At 43.3% G+C, this 14,322-nt stretch overlaps 1 protein-coding gene across 1 annotated transcript in view; it reads left to right on the top strand.

Moving 5' to 3' along the window:
* snx7 (sorting nexin 7) overlaps nt 1–12,988 on the top strand; it is a 38,872-nt gene extending 25,884 nt beyond the window's left edge. Inside the window, exon 9 of the mRNA XM_079291570.1 lies at nt 12,062–12,988. Within this exon, the coding sequence (XP_079147696.1) occupies nt 12,062–12,142 (81 nt within the window). The 3' untranslated portion in view covers nt 12,143–12,988. The remainder of the gene's footprint in view (nt 1–12,061) is intronic.
* Nucleotides 12,989–14,322: the final 1,334 nt, after the last annotated feature.

Raw genomic sequence — 14,322 nt, 5'->3', positions numbered from 1 at the left:
TTGAACGATCATGGACATCCACAGCAATACAAACAAACGAGGCTAATGCTCTCAGCATATTTATGAGTTCTACCACAGACACATTTAGCTCGTACTTCTGAAGATTCCACAAATCAAAGGTTGTTATTTTGATCATTCAGAAGTTAAGAGCAGATATGTGCTGCATGAATGGCTTCCCATTCTTTGATGAATAACAATAATGATGGAAGAAAAACGATCAACTAAAAACTATTCCAAAGATGGAGTCTATGGCCTTGCTCAGACTGCCAGCCCAAATCCACGTTGTCCATTTTAATCTGGCCACTCTAATCTGATTTCAAATGGTCTTTTGCGTCACTTTTTACACGACAAACCCCAACGACGTGAAATCCAGACTGACGGAATTCAGTACATCCTGAGGAGAACTACAGTCTGTGGATAGAAACCATGACTGCGAACGGAACATGGCAATGTCTACCAGCATCCTCCGTCACTGCGAGTTTGTGTGGTGTGTATTTCTACACTGTGACTTGTCGGCGCCATTGTTGAAAGGGCATAATGGTGGACCTCCATTTCTCCTGCTTCCACATTCGAAAGCCACGTCGCCAGTGTAGCTACGTAGTTACTGGCTTGGTACCGCGTTTCATCCTCTCCGTCGCCATCAATTGACTTGAGGAATCCACCAGAAACAGGATGTTATGAAAGGATGCTTGAACTCACCATGACCGGCTGTAATGGCGCAGTGCCTTTGAGCTGGGCGTGTGCGTGTGTGTGTGCGTGTGTGTGTGTGTGTGTGTGTGTGTGTGTGTGCGCGCGCGTGTGTGCGCATGGTAACGTGGCTCGACAGTAAAGGTATCATGGTTGCAATTGGCAACCAAGTCTTGGGCTTTGGTTCACAGGCAACCACTTTTTAATATATAGAAATATGAACGGCAAATAGTGCACCCCACTCTCTTCCTCTGTCCGTGAGAGGGGTTTCCGTTGTCAATTGGACCAACAATCCAAGACTTCAATGCTGAAGGGCCAACTGGTCTGTGGTGGGAATCAGCATAAAGGTCCAGAGAACCAGACCAGGATGACAGCTTCTCTACTGGTATTTTGCATAGCAGGACGTGAGGATTGGCATCTTCAAATTCTATCTAAGTATCAGATCAAACATAACCTAAGTGTGTTCAGTTACTGTAATAACGCTTTTATTCTTTTATGCTACATTTTCTTCATTATACGTAGAACTGTAAAGTTTCTCAGTTACTTTAAACATAAGGTAACTAAAAATGGCAACCATATTTCCAGTTTCGGTAATGCCAGGCATCAGCTTTTGGGCGCCAAGTTAGTGTTGAGCTCTGAGCAAATTCATCACTCTATGATTGCTGATAACCTGACAGCTTCTTGGAAACCAGACTATAATGCCCCTCCTTTTGTTTCTGCCAACGAGCACAGACTGTTAATCAATCCAGCCTTCAGAGAGAAAACAAAAAACAACCAAACTAATTAAAACACAAAGTACAGTGTCCATATTGATTATTAGATGCTTGCACCGCCAAGTCAGTACATCATTTTGACACAGCTCGGCCACTCACTTGTAGAGAACACAGTACTAACAAGGCATTTATAATACAGCAGTGGCCTCTGCAAGAAAACCGCTCGGACAAAGACAGAAACTCCATTACAATGATTCATGTAGGTGATGAACTCTCAGCAGTTAATGGTAACATGCTAACCCCCCTGCTTTGGCATTGTCTTTATAAAGGATAAATACAGTATGTATCGTCCAACTGAAATTAAAATGCAGCTCAAATTATCTTGCAGACTAGATATCTTATTAGCTGCTCAGGCTAGCTCAGCTCATTGAACTTGACCGCAATGCTAACGTCAGTCTGTTTAGATGGTTTGGTCCTCAGCCCTTTCACACGTATAGACTCAAAATCGTCAGTCATGGTAGGATGCAACCTCTAAATATCTTTGCACCACGCGCGGTGACTCCAGACTCAAAAGTGTGTTAGCCTGAGAGCCAGCTAGCTGCTGCGTTAGCGCCACACAACACACACGATGGTCCTACAGCACTGGCTAACCTTATTAAGTCAGTGGAGATGTTGTTAATGTCCATCTTTATTTCCAGGCTATGCTGAACACAAACTCATCAGTAAGCTTCAGACTTGTGGGAGACAAGAGAAAACGTTCTACTCTCAGTCTATATCTGTGAACAAGGGCTTCAAATCAAATCACTTCGACGTGAGGGATTCATTTTGTGACTTCTGTTGGACTTACACAAATGTATAAAGACAAATATTGTGTAGAAGTATGGGCAGATTTCACACCTTGTCCGAAGCAGGTCTATACCCTATTAAGGCACTGAATATATGTTTTTTTGATGGGAGGTTGGCTGTTTTCATTGAGCCAATCCGTTAGCCCCTAAACTCAATGCTATTGTGCCCCATCTTTGGTGAGAACACCTTGTCATTGAGTTCTCATTCCAAGCCCTGGTCTGTATGGTTGGTAGGATGATTTTCATATTGCATATTCAATGATTTCAAATCTATCCAGAGCGTCTGTGTGTTTTTCGGCCTTCCTTCCCCAAGTATTAATTACAGCCCCAAATACCTGCTGTTCTTTGGCACACTTGTGGGTCCTCTGGGGATTTTTTCCATCTGGATAATACCTGTTTTTTCCAAATGTATTCAGAGGTTTAGCATATGAAAAGCAGCAATTCCTGTATCGTCAACTCTATAATCAGTTTGAGTCGATGCGGTGTGTAATGAAAGAAGATTTGACTTATCACTGTAGGCCTATACTATTTATTTTGTAGGAATGAGTAAATGGTGCGCGCAGAACTGATAAATATGTCTCATTAACACGACTTGATTAAGTTCAACTAACCTTTGCGTACACCAAGATGGATTTTAAAATGCTTGGGGCTGTTTACAGGGACGAATGAGTCCGACCCGAGGTAGCATCACTTCTCTTTAACCAGCCGTATCTGAGATCTGCATGATAGATAGATAGATAGATGTAAACTTTATTTATCCCCAGGGGGAAATTCGTTTGTAGCAGCAGCAATTTACAGAGTAAAATATAACATATGGAATGCACAATATCTACAGTACAATAAAACAACAGAGCAGATATTGAATTGAAGGAATAGATTCATAAAAAATAAAAAATAAGCTAGAATAGAAAATAGAAATGCACAGTATACACCATGAATATAGTGGTATTAATTAAATAAAATTAGCAACTAGTAAACTAAACTAAACAACCTGGACAGTAGAGCCAGGATCACCAACAACAAGCAGCAACAACAACAACAACATGTTGGATGCATGGATACAAGCTGCACATCTCAGCTGCATCCAAGCCGGGTATCAAATTATAATATAACCGCTGCACGGAACGCTCCACAACTCCAACCAGAGAAATGTTAATGGTCAATGTTATCCGACTGGCAGTTCCAACAGCCTAGCTTCCTAAGTCGCGGGCGGTAACATTTAATGATGAATCATCTGCATCCTGCTTCTGCAGGGTGATGGGGGGGGGGGGGGGCTGGAGTCTGTGGAGTCCCACTGGTCGGGGGTTGAGGGTGACAGCCTGGACAAGTCCCCAATCCACTACAGCTATTGTACAAATTGCCTACAACTATCGCCGTACACTGGCAGTAACAGCAGTTACCGCATGTATTTAGCTGACTGGATTCTCTCTCCAGGCCTTAACCGGCCATATGCATCAAACATGGTACTCTTTCTCTGAGTCATATGTGTACACATGTACACACACCTTTTATATGTAAATCAGTGTGACAATTTCTGAGGGTACCTCTAATGTCTATTGCAAATCAAAAGACAGTTTCAGTTCAATTCAGTGATAGTTGCCTGAGCATCCATTGGAATTCGGTATGCTTTTTGTAGCCCGCAGCTAAGCCACTGACTCTGTGGCAACATCATGCTACCTTTATATCTCCCTAAGCATCATGGGAATGAATACATTGCCTGATGGGGGGCCTGCAGTGTCAGACATTTAAAACCTGTGGTCTAAGATATGAAGTAATAGGCTGTCCTCCTATAACCCAATTAAAAGGTTGTGAGCTGAGGAATATGATGCATCCTTTAGGTGCCATCCAAAAGTATGAGTCTATTACCAAGGAGCAATTCATATTTTTACACCCACACTTCAAATGTAGAATGCTCTTCCTGTCCAGATAGGACTTCAGACTGTTTTTTGAAAACAATGGATAACCACAATAATTTAGTCAATCCCAGTGACTCATTTGGCACACAGTAAACCAGTTGCAATTTAAAATGCATTCAACCCTTTTATTCTCCTTCGATTTCATCGCACACAGCGAGCAAACAATACATCTCGACTGAGAGTTGGCCAAAGGATGAGATCACTCTTTGCTCTGTGCTCATATTGTTATTCAGGTGCAGGTGTGGGCTAGTGTAGCCACGCGGTCTGTGAATGATTTATTAGAGTAGAGCACTACAAGGGTCTAATAAGACGTCTGCACCTGGGAGGGTTTGATGCCGCCTAGGCGGACTGTAGGGGAGGACTAGGAGATAGAGAGCAAGGGTGAATGAAGGTAGATGGGGTGATCGACGAAAATGGTAAAGTGTAGGGGGGCAGAGTGTTTTAAGTAGGAAAGCTGATTAGTGACCAATGTCAAGTAGACTTGAAACATTGACTTGATCCATCTTGTGAAATGTGAGGATTTAGTAGATTTAGTAGAATTCTTCCCTTTTCTGTCATTTTGTAGACTCGTCTTTGTAAAAATGAATCGACAAAATAATCAAGACATTACTGGATAATGAAAATGGTTATTTGCAGCACTTCTGTCAACAGAGAACTTCAGTCATGACGTCTTGAAGGATGTAGACATTTCTCGATGCTTCAGCACCACAAAGTCATCACTTTTGACTGTTTAGTCCTTCTGACAGTTATTCCCATATGACATACATGCTCCATGAACACAGAGTGACAGCAGGCAGCGGAGGACGGGGGCGAAATGAGTGGCAGGACAAACTTACCGTTACCTGACACAGCCATTTTCTTTTTGTTTTGTCATCGTTGCTTTTGCTCTGTACCACAGCACGTATGACGTGTGAAACATTAGAGCCATAGGGTTACCACTCCCCCCATTGTGGCAAACTCGTACATGGAGAGTTTTAAATCACATCGCCCTGACAACGGCTTCCACTCCATCTGACCCCATTGCTCCATTATCAACAGTGAAGCATCAATAGCATCACTTCAAACTCGACCTCCGTGCACATGAAGGCCCCTCACGCAGACTGATGTCTCAATAGTTGAGTTTTCGTTCAATTGCCAAGAGAATCGTAAGCAAACTTTTGAAATGTCCCAAAAAGGAAATGCCAGCTAGGCACGTTTCCATCCAGGGGTTTAGAGCGAATAATGTAGGCTGTGCAAGAGAGAGATGTAAAGCCTCTTATTTAGGTTATTTATCTCGTCTGTCCTAGGAACGCCTCTGGGTTCCCAGGAAGATTTCGGGTCAAGACCTTTTGTTTGTGCTGCTCGTTTACAGTCCGATTAGAAACTTGAGATGAGACTGAAGTTGGAGTTGAGAGACGACGTGTATGACCGTATTGTTTCACCAGTAGCCAGTCATCGTCAGAAGACAACATGAGGGATCGCAGATTGCCAGGTGTGTTGGTGGTCTCTGGTCAGGAAATATAAACGTTAGACTGACAACGCATTGAAACATTTTTCAGACGAGGTTATAATTCATCAAGCATTTCAGATTGTCTACACTCTAATGTGGCAGTTGATTGATTGGCTCTTATACTATTTTACCTTAAAATGACACGGACCATGTGATCTAAAAGTTACCTTTTGGAGCAACTTTAGATGCGATACCAGAGTTGGAGTTGAGAGACGATGTGTACGACCAGATTATTTCACAAGTAACCAGTTTATCAGCTAATTTAAAACCCTTAAAAAGCTGATGATAGCCGGTGGGCTCCAAGATTACATGTCTGCCAATGTGTCCCGCCTTTTTTGCTCTCCACACGGACTGTTTACCTGCATTCAACCAAAGCCTGCTATAATTGATTGATCAATGCTGCTCGGTCTACAAACAGAAAACAGAACGCTTCCAATATCAAAAGTCTACACCTTTCTACAGAGACTTCATCCATTCTGTCTGGTATATCGGCCCCTCAGAATCAGCTGCAGTCGATCACTCAGTGCTTTTGCTGTGCAGTTTGTTTTGTACCTCCACCTAGCATGAGTGGGTGGTGGCTTCATGGGGTTGATGGCTGCCCTGTAGTCACGGGGAGATCCAATGATTCAGCGGAAACCAAAGGGCGCACCAGGATTTACAAGAGAAAGTGTTAAAGGAACTCAGTGAGCTGTTTAAACTCGGCATGAACTCCCCGTGGGTGTGCGTAGATGCTATTTCAGATTCGCACTTATTGCACCCCTGACCTTGTAGTACCTTCAGACCTCTGCTTACCCACACACATAGTATACTGCCCTTCTTCTTACCAGTGTTGTGGCATAACGATGAGATGGGTGGGGACAGAAGGGGCCAATGAAGAAGGTCATCCAGTATTTTAGAAGAATGAACAATACACATTTTGGGAACAAACCCTGATAAAGTTGAACATAAGAGGGTGGGGAACCATGTTCACCCTGACATACTCAGTGAGCCGAGTGAGTACATTTTGAAAAATATCTCCCAAAAAATAGCCTGTTCATCAATGCAGATACCGGTACACTACTTGAATGTCATTTGTTAGTTTCTCGAAGGGATGATTGATTATTGATGTGTTGAGCAACTTATGTGAGGATTTGCTGCTTTTCAGTCATATCAGAATCAGAAATGGCTTATTGGCAAGTACAATTTAAGTAAAATTTACGACAACAAAGAATGCATTATCAGCAGATTGACAATGAAAACTGGATATTTGCAGCCCGAGACTGCGTAGAATAAATGATACAAATGGCGATTGACGAACAGACCTAACTGTTCCCCTCTGCTTTCCCATCGTTACGCTAAGCTAAGCTAATTGTGTTCTAACTCAGACATTATAGTGGTTTACATCTTTTCATCTCACCACGGGCAAGAAGTCAATAAGCGCGTTAACCAAAAATGTTCTTTTACGTTGCGGTTGTTGGTGTGTGTCGATCTGGGCGAGACTTTAATGAAATTGCAGCATGTCTGGAGTGTTTCTTGAGCGTTCAGTGGAGAAAGGGGAAAGGTGAATCCTCATGCATAGGCGATTACCTTCATGTTATGTTTGGATGTGACAAACCTGCTGCCTGCTTGGGAACTTTCATCTGTTAATTGAGGAATAACAACCAACTGCTGCTGTGATATATTGACAGACACCGGCCTGTACAGTATATTAGCTCTAAAACATGCAGTGATTGCTGTGTGGCCGCAGCAGAATGAGGATACATCAGTATGTTGAGGTTCTATTAACACAGCTACATGCAGTTATTCCTCTGACACAATCTGCAAATTGGTATTGTCTTAAAGTAGACTCTCTATCATTAGCATCAGAAACACACTTGCTTGTTGTCATGCATCAAACTCAAACGTAAGTCCAGATCAACCAGCTAAATGGAGAACATGAATTAGTTCAGTACATTATTTAGCACACCGCATAATTGATTCAAACCTTTTTAACCAAACTTAAAGTTCTCAACTGTTGGCTTCCTGAACATGTCATTGGACTGTTCCTCAAATCAGCGATCATCATTCAGATGCAGGTTAGTGATGAGCTGAGTGCTCTGACTCCGCCATGAATAGCAGAGGCAGAGTATTGTCAGTGTTGCCATGGTTACCTCATAGCAACAGTGACTGATATAAATATAAGGAAGTTGCTCAAATATCAGGATTATTTTTACTGTCTTCATAGAATTGGAATTGCTGTTGTAGGGCAGTGTTGGTGTTTTTGGACAGATGGTGTCAGGATTTAGATGCTGAAGTATCTTTTAAAATGATGGACTTGTGAGATGAAAAGTCCCTCCCTTCAACAACCATGGCACACTAAAACAAATGACAGCTGGATTCAACTTGAAATCTTAGTTTTTGACAGTTGTCATTTATTTTTTTAGCTCGACTGAGACCGCATTGTACAATTTTTCGGATAAGGTTATAATTGACAATGTATTTCTAATTGTCTTAACTCTAATGTGGCAGTCTATTGATGGGCTTTTATATTATTTTACCTTAAAAGTAACAAATGTGAAATGAAACCCAAAAAGCATTGAGGGCTGATTGTGATCTGATCGGCCAGACCACCTCCAGCGGTGGTCCGGGTCCCTTTGCGACCACATTGAACGCAAGTGTAAATGCTTTTGCGTTGCGAGGAAGTGGCCATGAGTCAGTGAGCGAGCTAAGCTACTGACCACAGCTGAAATACAAGCAGCTGCATAAAACAGTGCCACGCCGTAGTTCCCACAGCCAGTTATTCCGAAACCCCAATAGTCCGAAATATGTACCATTGCTCCGAAAATACAAACTCTCCATGCACCAAACCGAAGCACATGGCTAACTATTATACAGGATGACATCATAGGACCTTCTCGACCCGCCTTTCTCTGCCTCTGATTGGCTGTCCCTGATATTCTTTCCCTAATTTCACGTCATGCCATAACTTGACCAACCCAACCAACAAAGGCAAATGGTAGCCTACTGGCCGATCGGAGGAAGAGTAAGGCAGGTCATACCTTCGCCACGGTGTGACAAACAATAGTGACGATAAAGACATGAAGTGTTATAGAATAATTCGCCATGTATTTCTGTTTGTTTAAGTGAGAGGGTGCGTTCTCGGAGCAGTGAGCATTTGTTTTCAGGCTGTGGGACAAATGGGCTTTCGGACCAATGGGACTTTTTTCAGACATTTGGGGATTTCGGAATCACGGCCGTCAGAACAATGGGCAGTCCCCCATAACGCAGCATTGGCATCTGCTCTCCTCGCATTCTTACCTCACCTCGAAAAGCAAGCAAAAGTCCAGAATGATGACTGCTGCCTTTTTTTTTTCTTTTCATTTCCTCTTCGTACAAAACATTTACGACTTCTTTTATATTTTGAAACCACGTTATGTTTTTCGTATACATGGCAGAGAAATCAATGTTCTCCAGAAGAAATTCAACCTGCTTACATTTACACCACGTGTGTCCATATGTCAGTCCGATTGCTCTGTCCAGCTCAAACGACCCAACGGGTCGAGTGAGTGATTAAGTGAGGACTCTGCCGTAACCGGAGTAGCGCGTCAAGTATGTAGCTTAGACTTTTGTGTTTAAAGCAACACAGTTCCTCTGTCTCACACTTTGAAGCTTCCTCCACACGTTTTTTTCCCCTCAAAAAAAGTGTCACGAGTCCACAAGTGCTGTTTTTTAAGGTGTTTGAAATTCTCTCTTCAGCTGATTCTTCCTTGAACTACTTTTCATGTGAACAACAAAGGGCCACCTCGTCAATGCCTTTGAGAGGAATGTCTAAAAGCCTTTTCCCTGTTTGTACGATGCATTGCAGTGATACTACAAAGACACAGAGTTGACTGAGAGATCAGAGAGAGAGAGTTCACTGCATAGTTTGAAGCATATTGAACCCCGTAATGGGCAAAAAGCTCACGCATAGTAGGCCTTGACTTCAAGTAAGTGACTGAATTCTGCCACTCTACTTTGTGTGTGTAAGAGAGGTGGCAGTGTGTACATGTAGCTGAATGAACCTGGATTGTTTCATGGTTGCGTCTGTTCTGTAAATAAAGTTATTTTTGAGTACAGGCAGTTTTGTTTTGAAACACATATATTCCTGAATCAAATTACAGGAGGGTGCGAGGCGAGCTGCTCTGTGCTGCAGCTTGTTTAGCTCTTTCTTTGCAGTGCTTAACCAGATTGCCCGGCAATAGTCAAGTTGAGACAATCGCAAGGCTTGCACAGTGGTACTTGGTGTAAAGAAAGAGTCCCCTCTTGCCAAACATGCTTGATATTTGCACTTGAATATGAGGCAGTGTAGCTAATCAAGCTACCACAACCAACGAGCTAATAGCCAAGTGTAGTTTCAAATGAAAGGAGGGGTAAGCTAGTTGTCTCAAATCACATTTGATTGGATGCATGTGTGTGTATATGCCCAGAGTGCAAAATGAGTAATCAAAAATGCTCAACAGACAGAGAAATGAGATACCATTTGATGTAAAAATGCTCGGTGGGACACAGGATATGGAAAATGCATGTTGGTTATCCAGAGAGCTGATTGAAATCCAGAGACTCCACCTGCCAGAGTAAACTGGAAATGAATGAATCCTTTTTACTTTTCTACCAGCACTTTCTGTTGTCACCTTAATGTGCTACTGTACCGTCTCCATGTCCCTTGGCTTCCTCTGTAGTCTTCCTTAATGTACTTGATTCCACATTCAGTCTGCTTTGTTAGACACTTTGTGGTCGATCTTTCTTCTCAAGCCAAAAGAACCAGTTCTGCTGCAAAGACGACAATTATCCCCTCGCTAAGTCCCGCCCCTCGGTGCAGACTGGCCAGTAACCGATCAGCGTCCGTCAATCATCCGGCTCTGCTCCATAGATTCTCATGCGATTGTATCGGGTCTTGGATGCATTTGGAGCGAGCCATGGTTGGATGTTGTGTAATAGTGATACTCGTTTACACTGTGATCCGGAGGCTTTAGATTCTATCTTCATCTTTTAGCCGCTGAATCAGTTTCACATCCCGGATACGTCCCTCAAACACCGTTTGTAGACCCTTCTGTCTGCTTCTCTCTGAAAACCAAAATTGAATTAAAGGTTTCTTCAGGGAGTGCAGTCGGTTAGCTCCAGTCCTGTCTGGGAGGCCAAGGCCTGCTGGAGAAAAGGGAGGCCCAGGGGAGCCAGGACTGAGCGGTGCAGACTGTCGGACCCTGCTGTTGGTAAATGAGAGCTTCCCTAAAGGGATCGTCTGTGAACATTGTGACACCAATGTAATGTGACTTGAGTTATAACTTTAAACAGACGGAACACGTTCTAACAGGAAAAGGGAAACTCGACCGAGGTTCTGCCGGGCTCCGATCTCACTCAATTGTTATTGGACCACAGAGCCTAAAGGGGCGTGACTCAAAGGGTCAATCGTGGATTAACTTGACCAATGAATGACATTTCTGCCTCCAGCACCAGCCTGCACTGCCACAGTGCTACCAAGGTGCTGTGGGTGCTATTGAAATAACTTGGCTGTTAAATGTTAATTACTGCCTCAAAACAAACTGCTATTACCGTTGAAAAAAAGCTGACTGTGCTTTATTGATGTGTGCTGACAGAGTGGAACCCCAGTTCATAGATCAGCTTTGGAAAGGCTCTGTGCCTGTTGGTGTGTGCTTGTTATTTTCACTTTCTGGCCGCATGACTTCCTGCCTCTGCTTTCTAGATAACTGCTTTTATGCCATAAAAATGTAATTCGCTTTGGCAAGTCTTCTGCAACACACACGTCCACACTTGCATCCTCACAACGGGGCTCTCTTCGTGCCTCTGTCGGTGCAATAACGCGCCTTCACTGATGAGATGGCGAGGAAGGAAAGAAGAGCGAGGCAGTTCAAAAGGGAAAGGGGAGAGTTGTTTGGAAGAGCTCTTCAGCTGACATCTGATGAGAACCATGACGTTTAAAGTGGAACGGTAGTGAAGAAGATGATTATCACGCAGATAATAAACATGATGATTCTCACTTGTGAAAGTTTACAATGCTTTTCATCTTCAACTTAAAATGTGATGTTAAGGAAATGCAAGACAACATATAACAAAAAACTATGAACAAAGTCAACAAGCATCTCATGCTAATGAGGCGCTGGTCTAGAAGAAGAAAATCTAAATTTGACTTCAGGCCTTACACACCGGGGACGCGACGAATAAATGACACAAAAATGCGAAATACTTGCCTGAGAATATTATACTTCGAGAGCTCTTATTATTATTTTATTTAAAAAAGTGCAACTGTCACGAATATGCATCGCTGCGGCTGTGATGCAAAACATTCCACATTTTCCTGTTCTATACTCATCACGCCCCTGATGTGTGAAGGCCATTTTAAATGAAATCACCAAAACCTCTGTCATGATGATGATGCTGATGCGTCTTCTTTTCCAGTGCCTGGCTGTGTGGGAGTCCTTCCTTCTGTCTCAGAGAGTGGAGCCCGGCGAGCAGAGAGACGGGGAAGGCGCCTCTTAAAGTGTGGAGACGTCTCCACAGCAGACTCTCTGTTGTCTCTCCAACACATCCAAATATAGACTCTGAAGCGATGCCCACTCACTCACACATGCATCATGTACGAAACCAGCGCTCTCTCTTTCTTTCTGTCTGGCCAAAGAAGTACATCCCAGCCCACCATTCCAGTGATGATTGTGCATCACTAAAACCAACACTGAGATCCAAATATCCACGTTCTGGTGTTTACAGTCGACCGAGTGCTTTGCCATAAGCTAAAAGAAGGATCGCGGCTCTTCTGGCTCCACTCTGCTGCTTTGTTGTGTATTATTGTTGGTAGATACAGGAACTGTAGAAACCCAAACTAATAATGCAACCAGGTCTCCCGCTCCACTTCACTAATTGGAATTTTCCATCAGGAAGTTGTACTCAACTGATAAAGTAAGAGTGGTAAACTCTCGTCCTCTAGTTGAAGGAGTATTGTCACTAATTGTATGCGTTTGAACCATAGATGGAGGAATCGTAGATACAAATCATCATAAAATGCATATTAAACATACTTCAACTGCTTATACCACTGTTTGTTTTTGCAGGGATTATAGTGTATTATATGCCCACAGTTTAAGTACAAGTTCAAGTTACATTATAATCATTTTCTTATGCATTTCTATAACTGTAATAATGCATTATGTGATTATCAGTTCCTCTGAGTGGTCATTGGGTGCTCTGAAGGGGAACAACGGCCTTGTTTACAACAGTGATATGATTGTGGAGGCTTTATAACGTGGTGTTAAATACTGCAACCTGCTCATGTGGGCGCATACGTCAGGAAACCACAACGGTAAGGAGGTCACCGTCCACGGCATCTTCCGACCCACCAGCCAGACCTGCAGGACCAAACACCACCGACGGTGGATTTGACCGCCCCAGGAGGAGAGGGGAGATGGAAGCTAAGCTAACGCAGCTAGGTCCTAAGGCTATTCCACTACCCAGCATGCTCCGGGCAAGTCCAGTGGCAAGAACATGAAATGGATTAAATTAAGAATCCAGAGAAGTGGCTCCATCGTGGTGTCCCGGATCAAGCTGCACTTGCGGGACAGAGACCAGGACCCCGGTGGGACCAGAGGAGGTGGACTCTCTTCACATCAATGACGCTCAAACGCAGTCAAAGTTGATGGACAACGTTTCCCTGGTGTTGCAGTTTGAATGTGAAGATGTCGGCCATGTTGACCAGAGAATATTCTATTTCTATTACTCCTGATGCAAATTCAAACATGCGCTACAGGAATGCGCTTCTGTTTTGGTTTAGTCATAGTAATAGTTGCTGAGCAGCAAATAGATTTGGCCAGAACCAAAGGACGGCACTTTATAAACCATACTGGAAGAACAGAGAGGAGTCCGAGGGACAGGACACCGTCTCCCTGCGTATAGAATAGACACGAAGCAGATTCAGACAGTGACAGCATGTTTATCTGAACACTACACTCATTCATACCGCCATGGCAGGCAGTTCAAGGATTCAAGGGTCATTTATTGTCAGTTGTGTAAAAAGTACTTTTTAAGTCATCACAGTTCTGAGTGATGAACAACTGAGTGATGAACAACTGAGTGATGTACATTTACACTTCACGAATGTTTCACCAAAGAACTCTAAAGACCTAATTGAGACAAATGATACATAATTCCGAAAGCAATTCTCCTTTATGTATATTCATACAGAGCTGTAAGCTGATTATAACATATGTATGTTTATAACACAGACGGTGTTGATGGTTCCAGGGTACGTCTCTATGAATGGAGTGTGGAAGCTCATTCAACAATAGTTTGACAACAATGGTCCTTGGAGCTCCACTCACTAGCTGAGTCCTGGTAGAAGCAGTCGGGGACCTTTGTGTGACTCTTTTCCTCCAAAGACCAGAATGCTGTGCGGCTTTAAGACTTGATCAGCAGTCGGATCAAGTCATGCATCTTATCTCTTTTCTTAACTTTTCCTTGACCTCGGGTATTATTGACAGACAAATGGTGCGTCGCTTTAAATGCTGCTGCCTCAGGGAATTTTGGGATGACATCATTTCCTTTAGTGACGGATGGTCCAGTGTTCCCTGAACTGAAGGAGATAAGGGAGGAGGGATTAAAGCACCTTTCCTTGGCGTGTAGAGAGTTGGACCGGCTCTTATCACGGCGGCCTCGTCGATTCTTCCGGG

The sequence above is a fragment of the Melanostigma gelatinosum genome (genome assembly GCF_949748355.1).
Source record: "Melanostigma gelatinosum genome assembly, chromosome: 20".
NCBI lineage: Eukaryota > Metazoa > Chordata > Actinopteri > Perciformes > Zoarcidae > Melanostigma > Melanostigma gelatinosum.
This window is presented reverse-complemented; position numbering and strand designations above follow the sequence as displayed.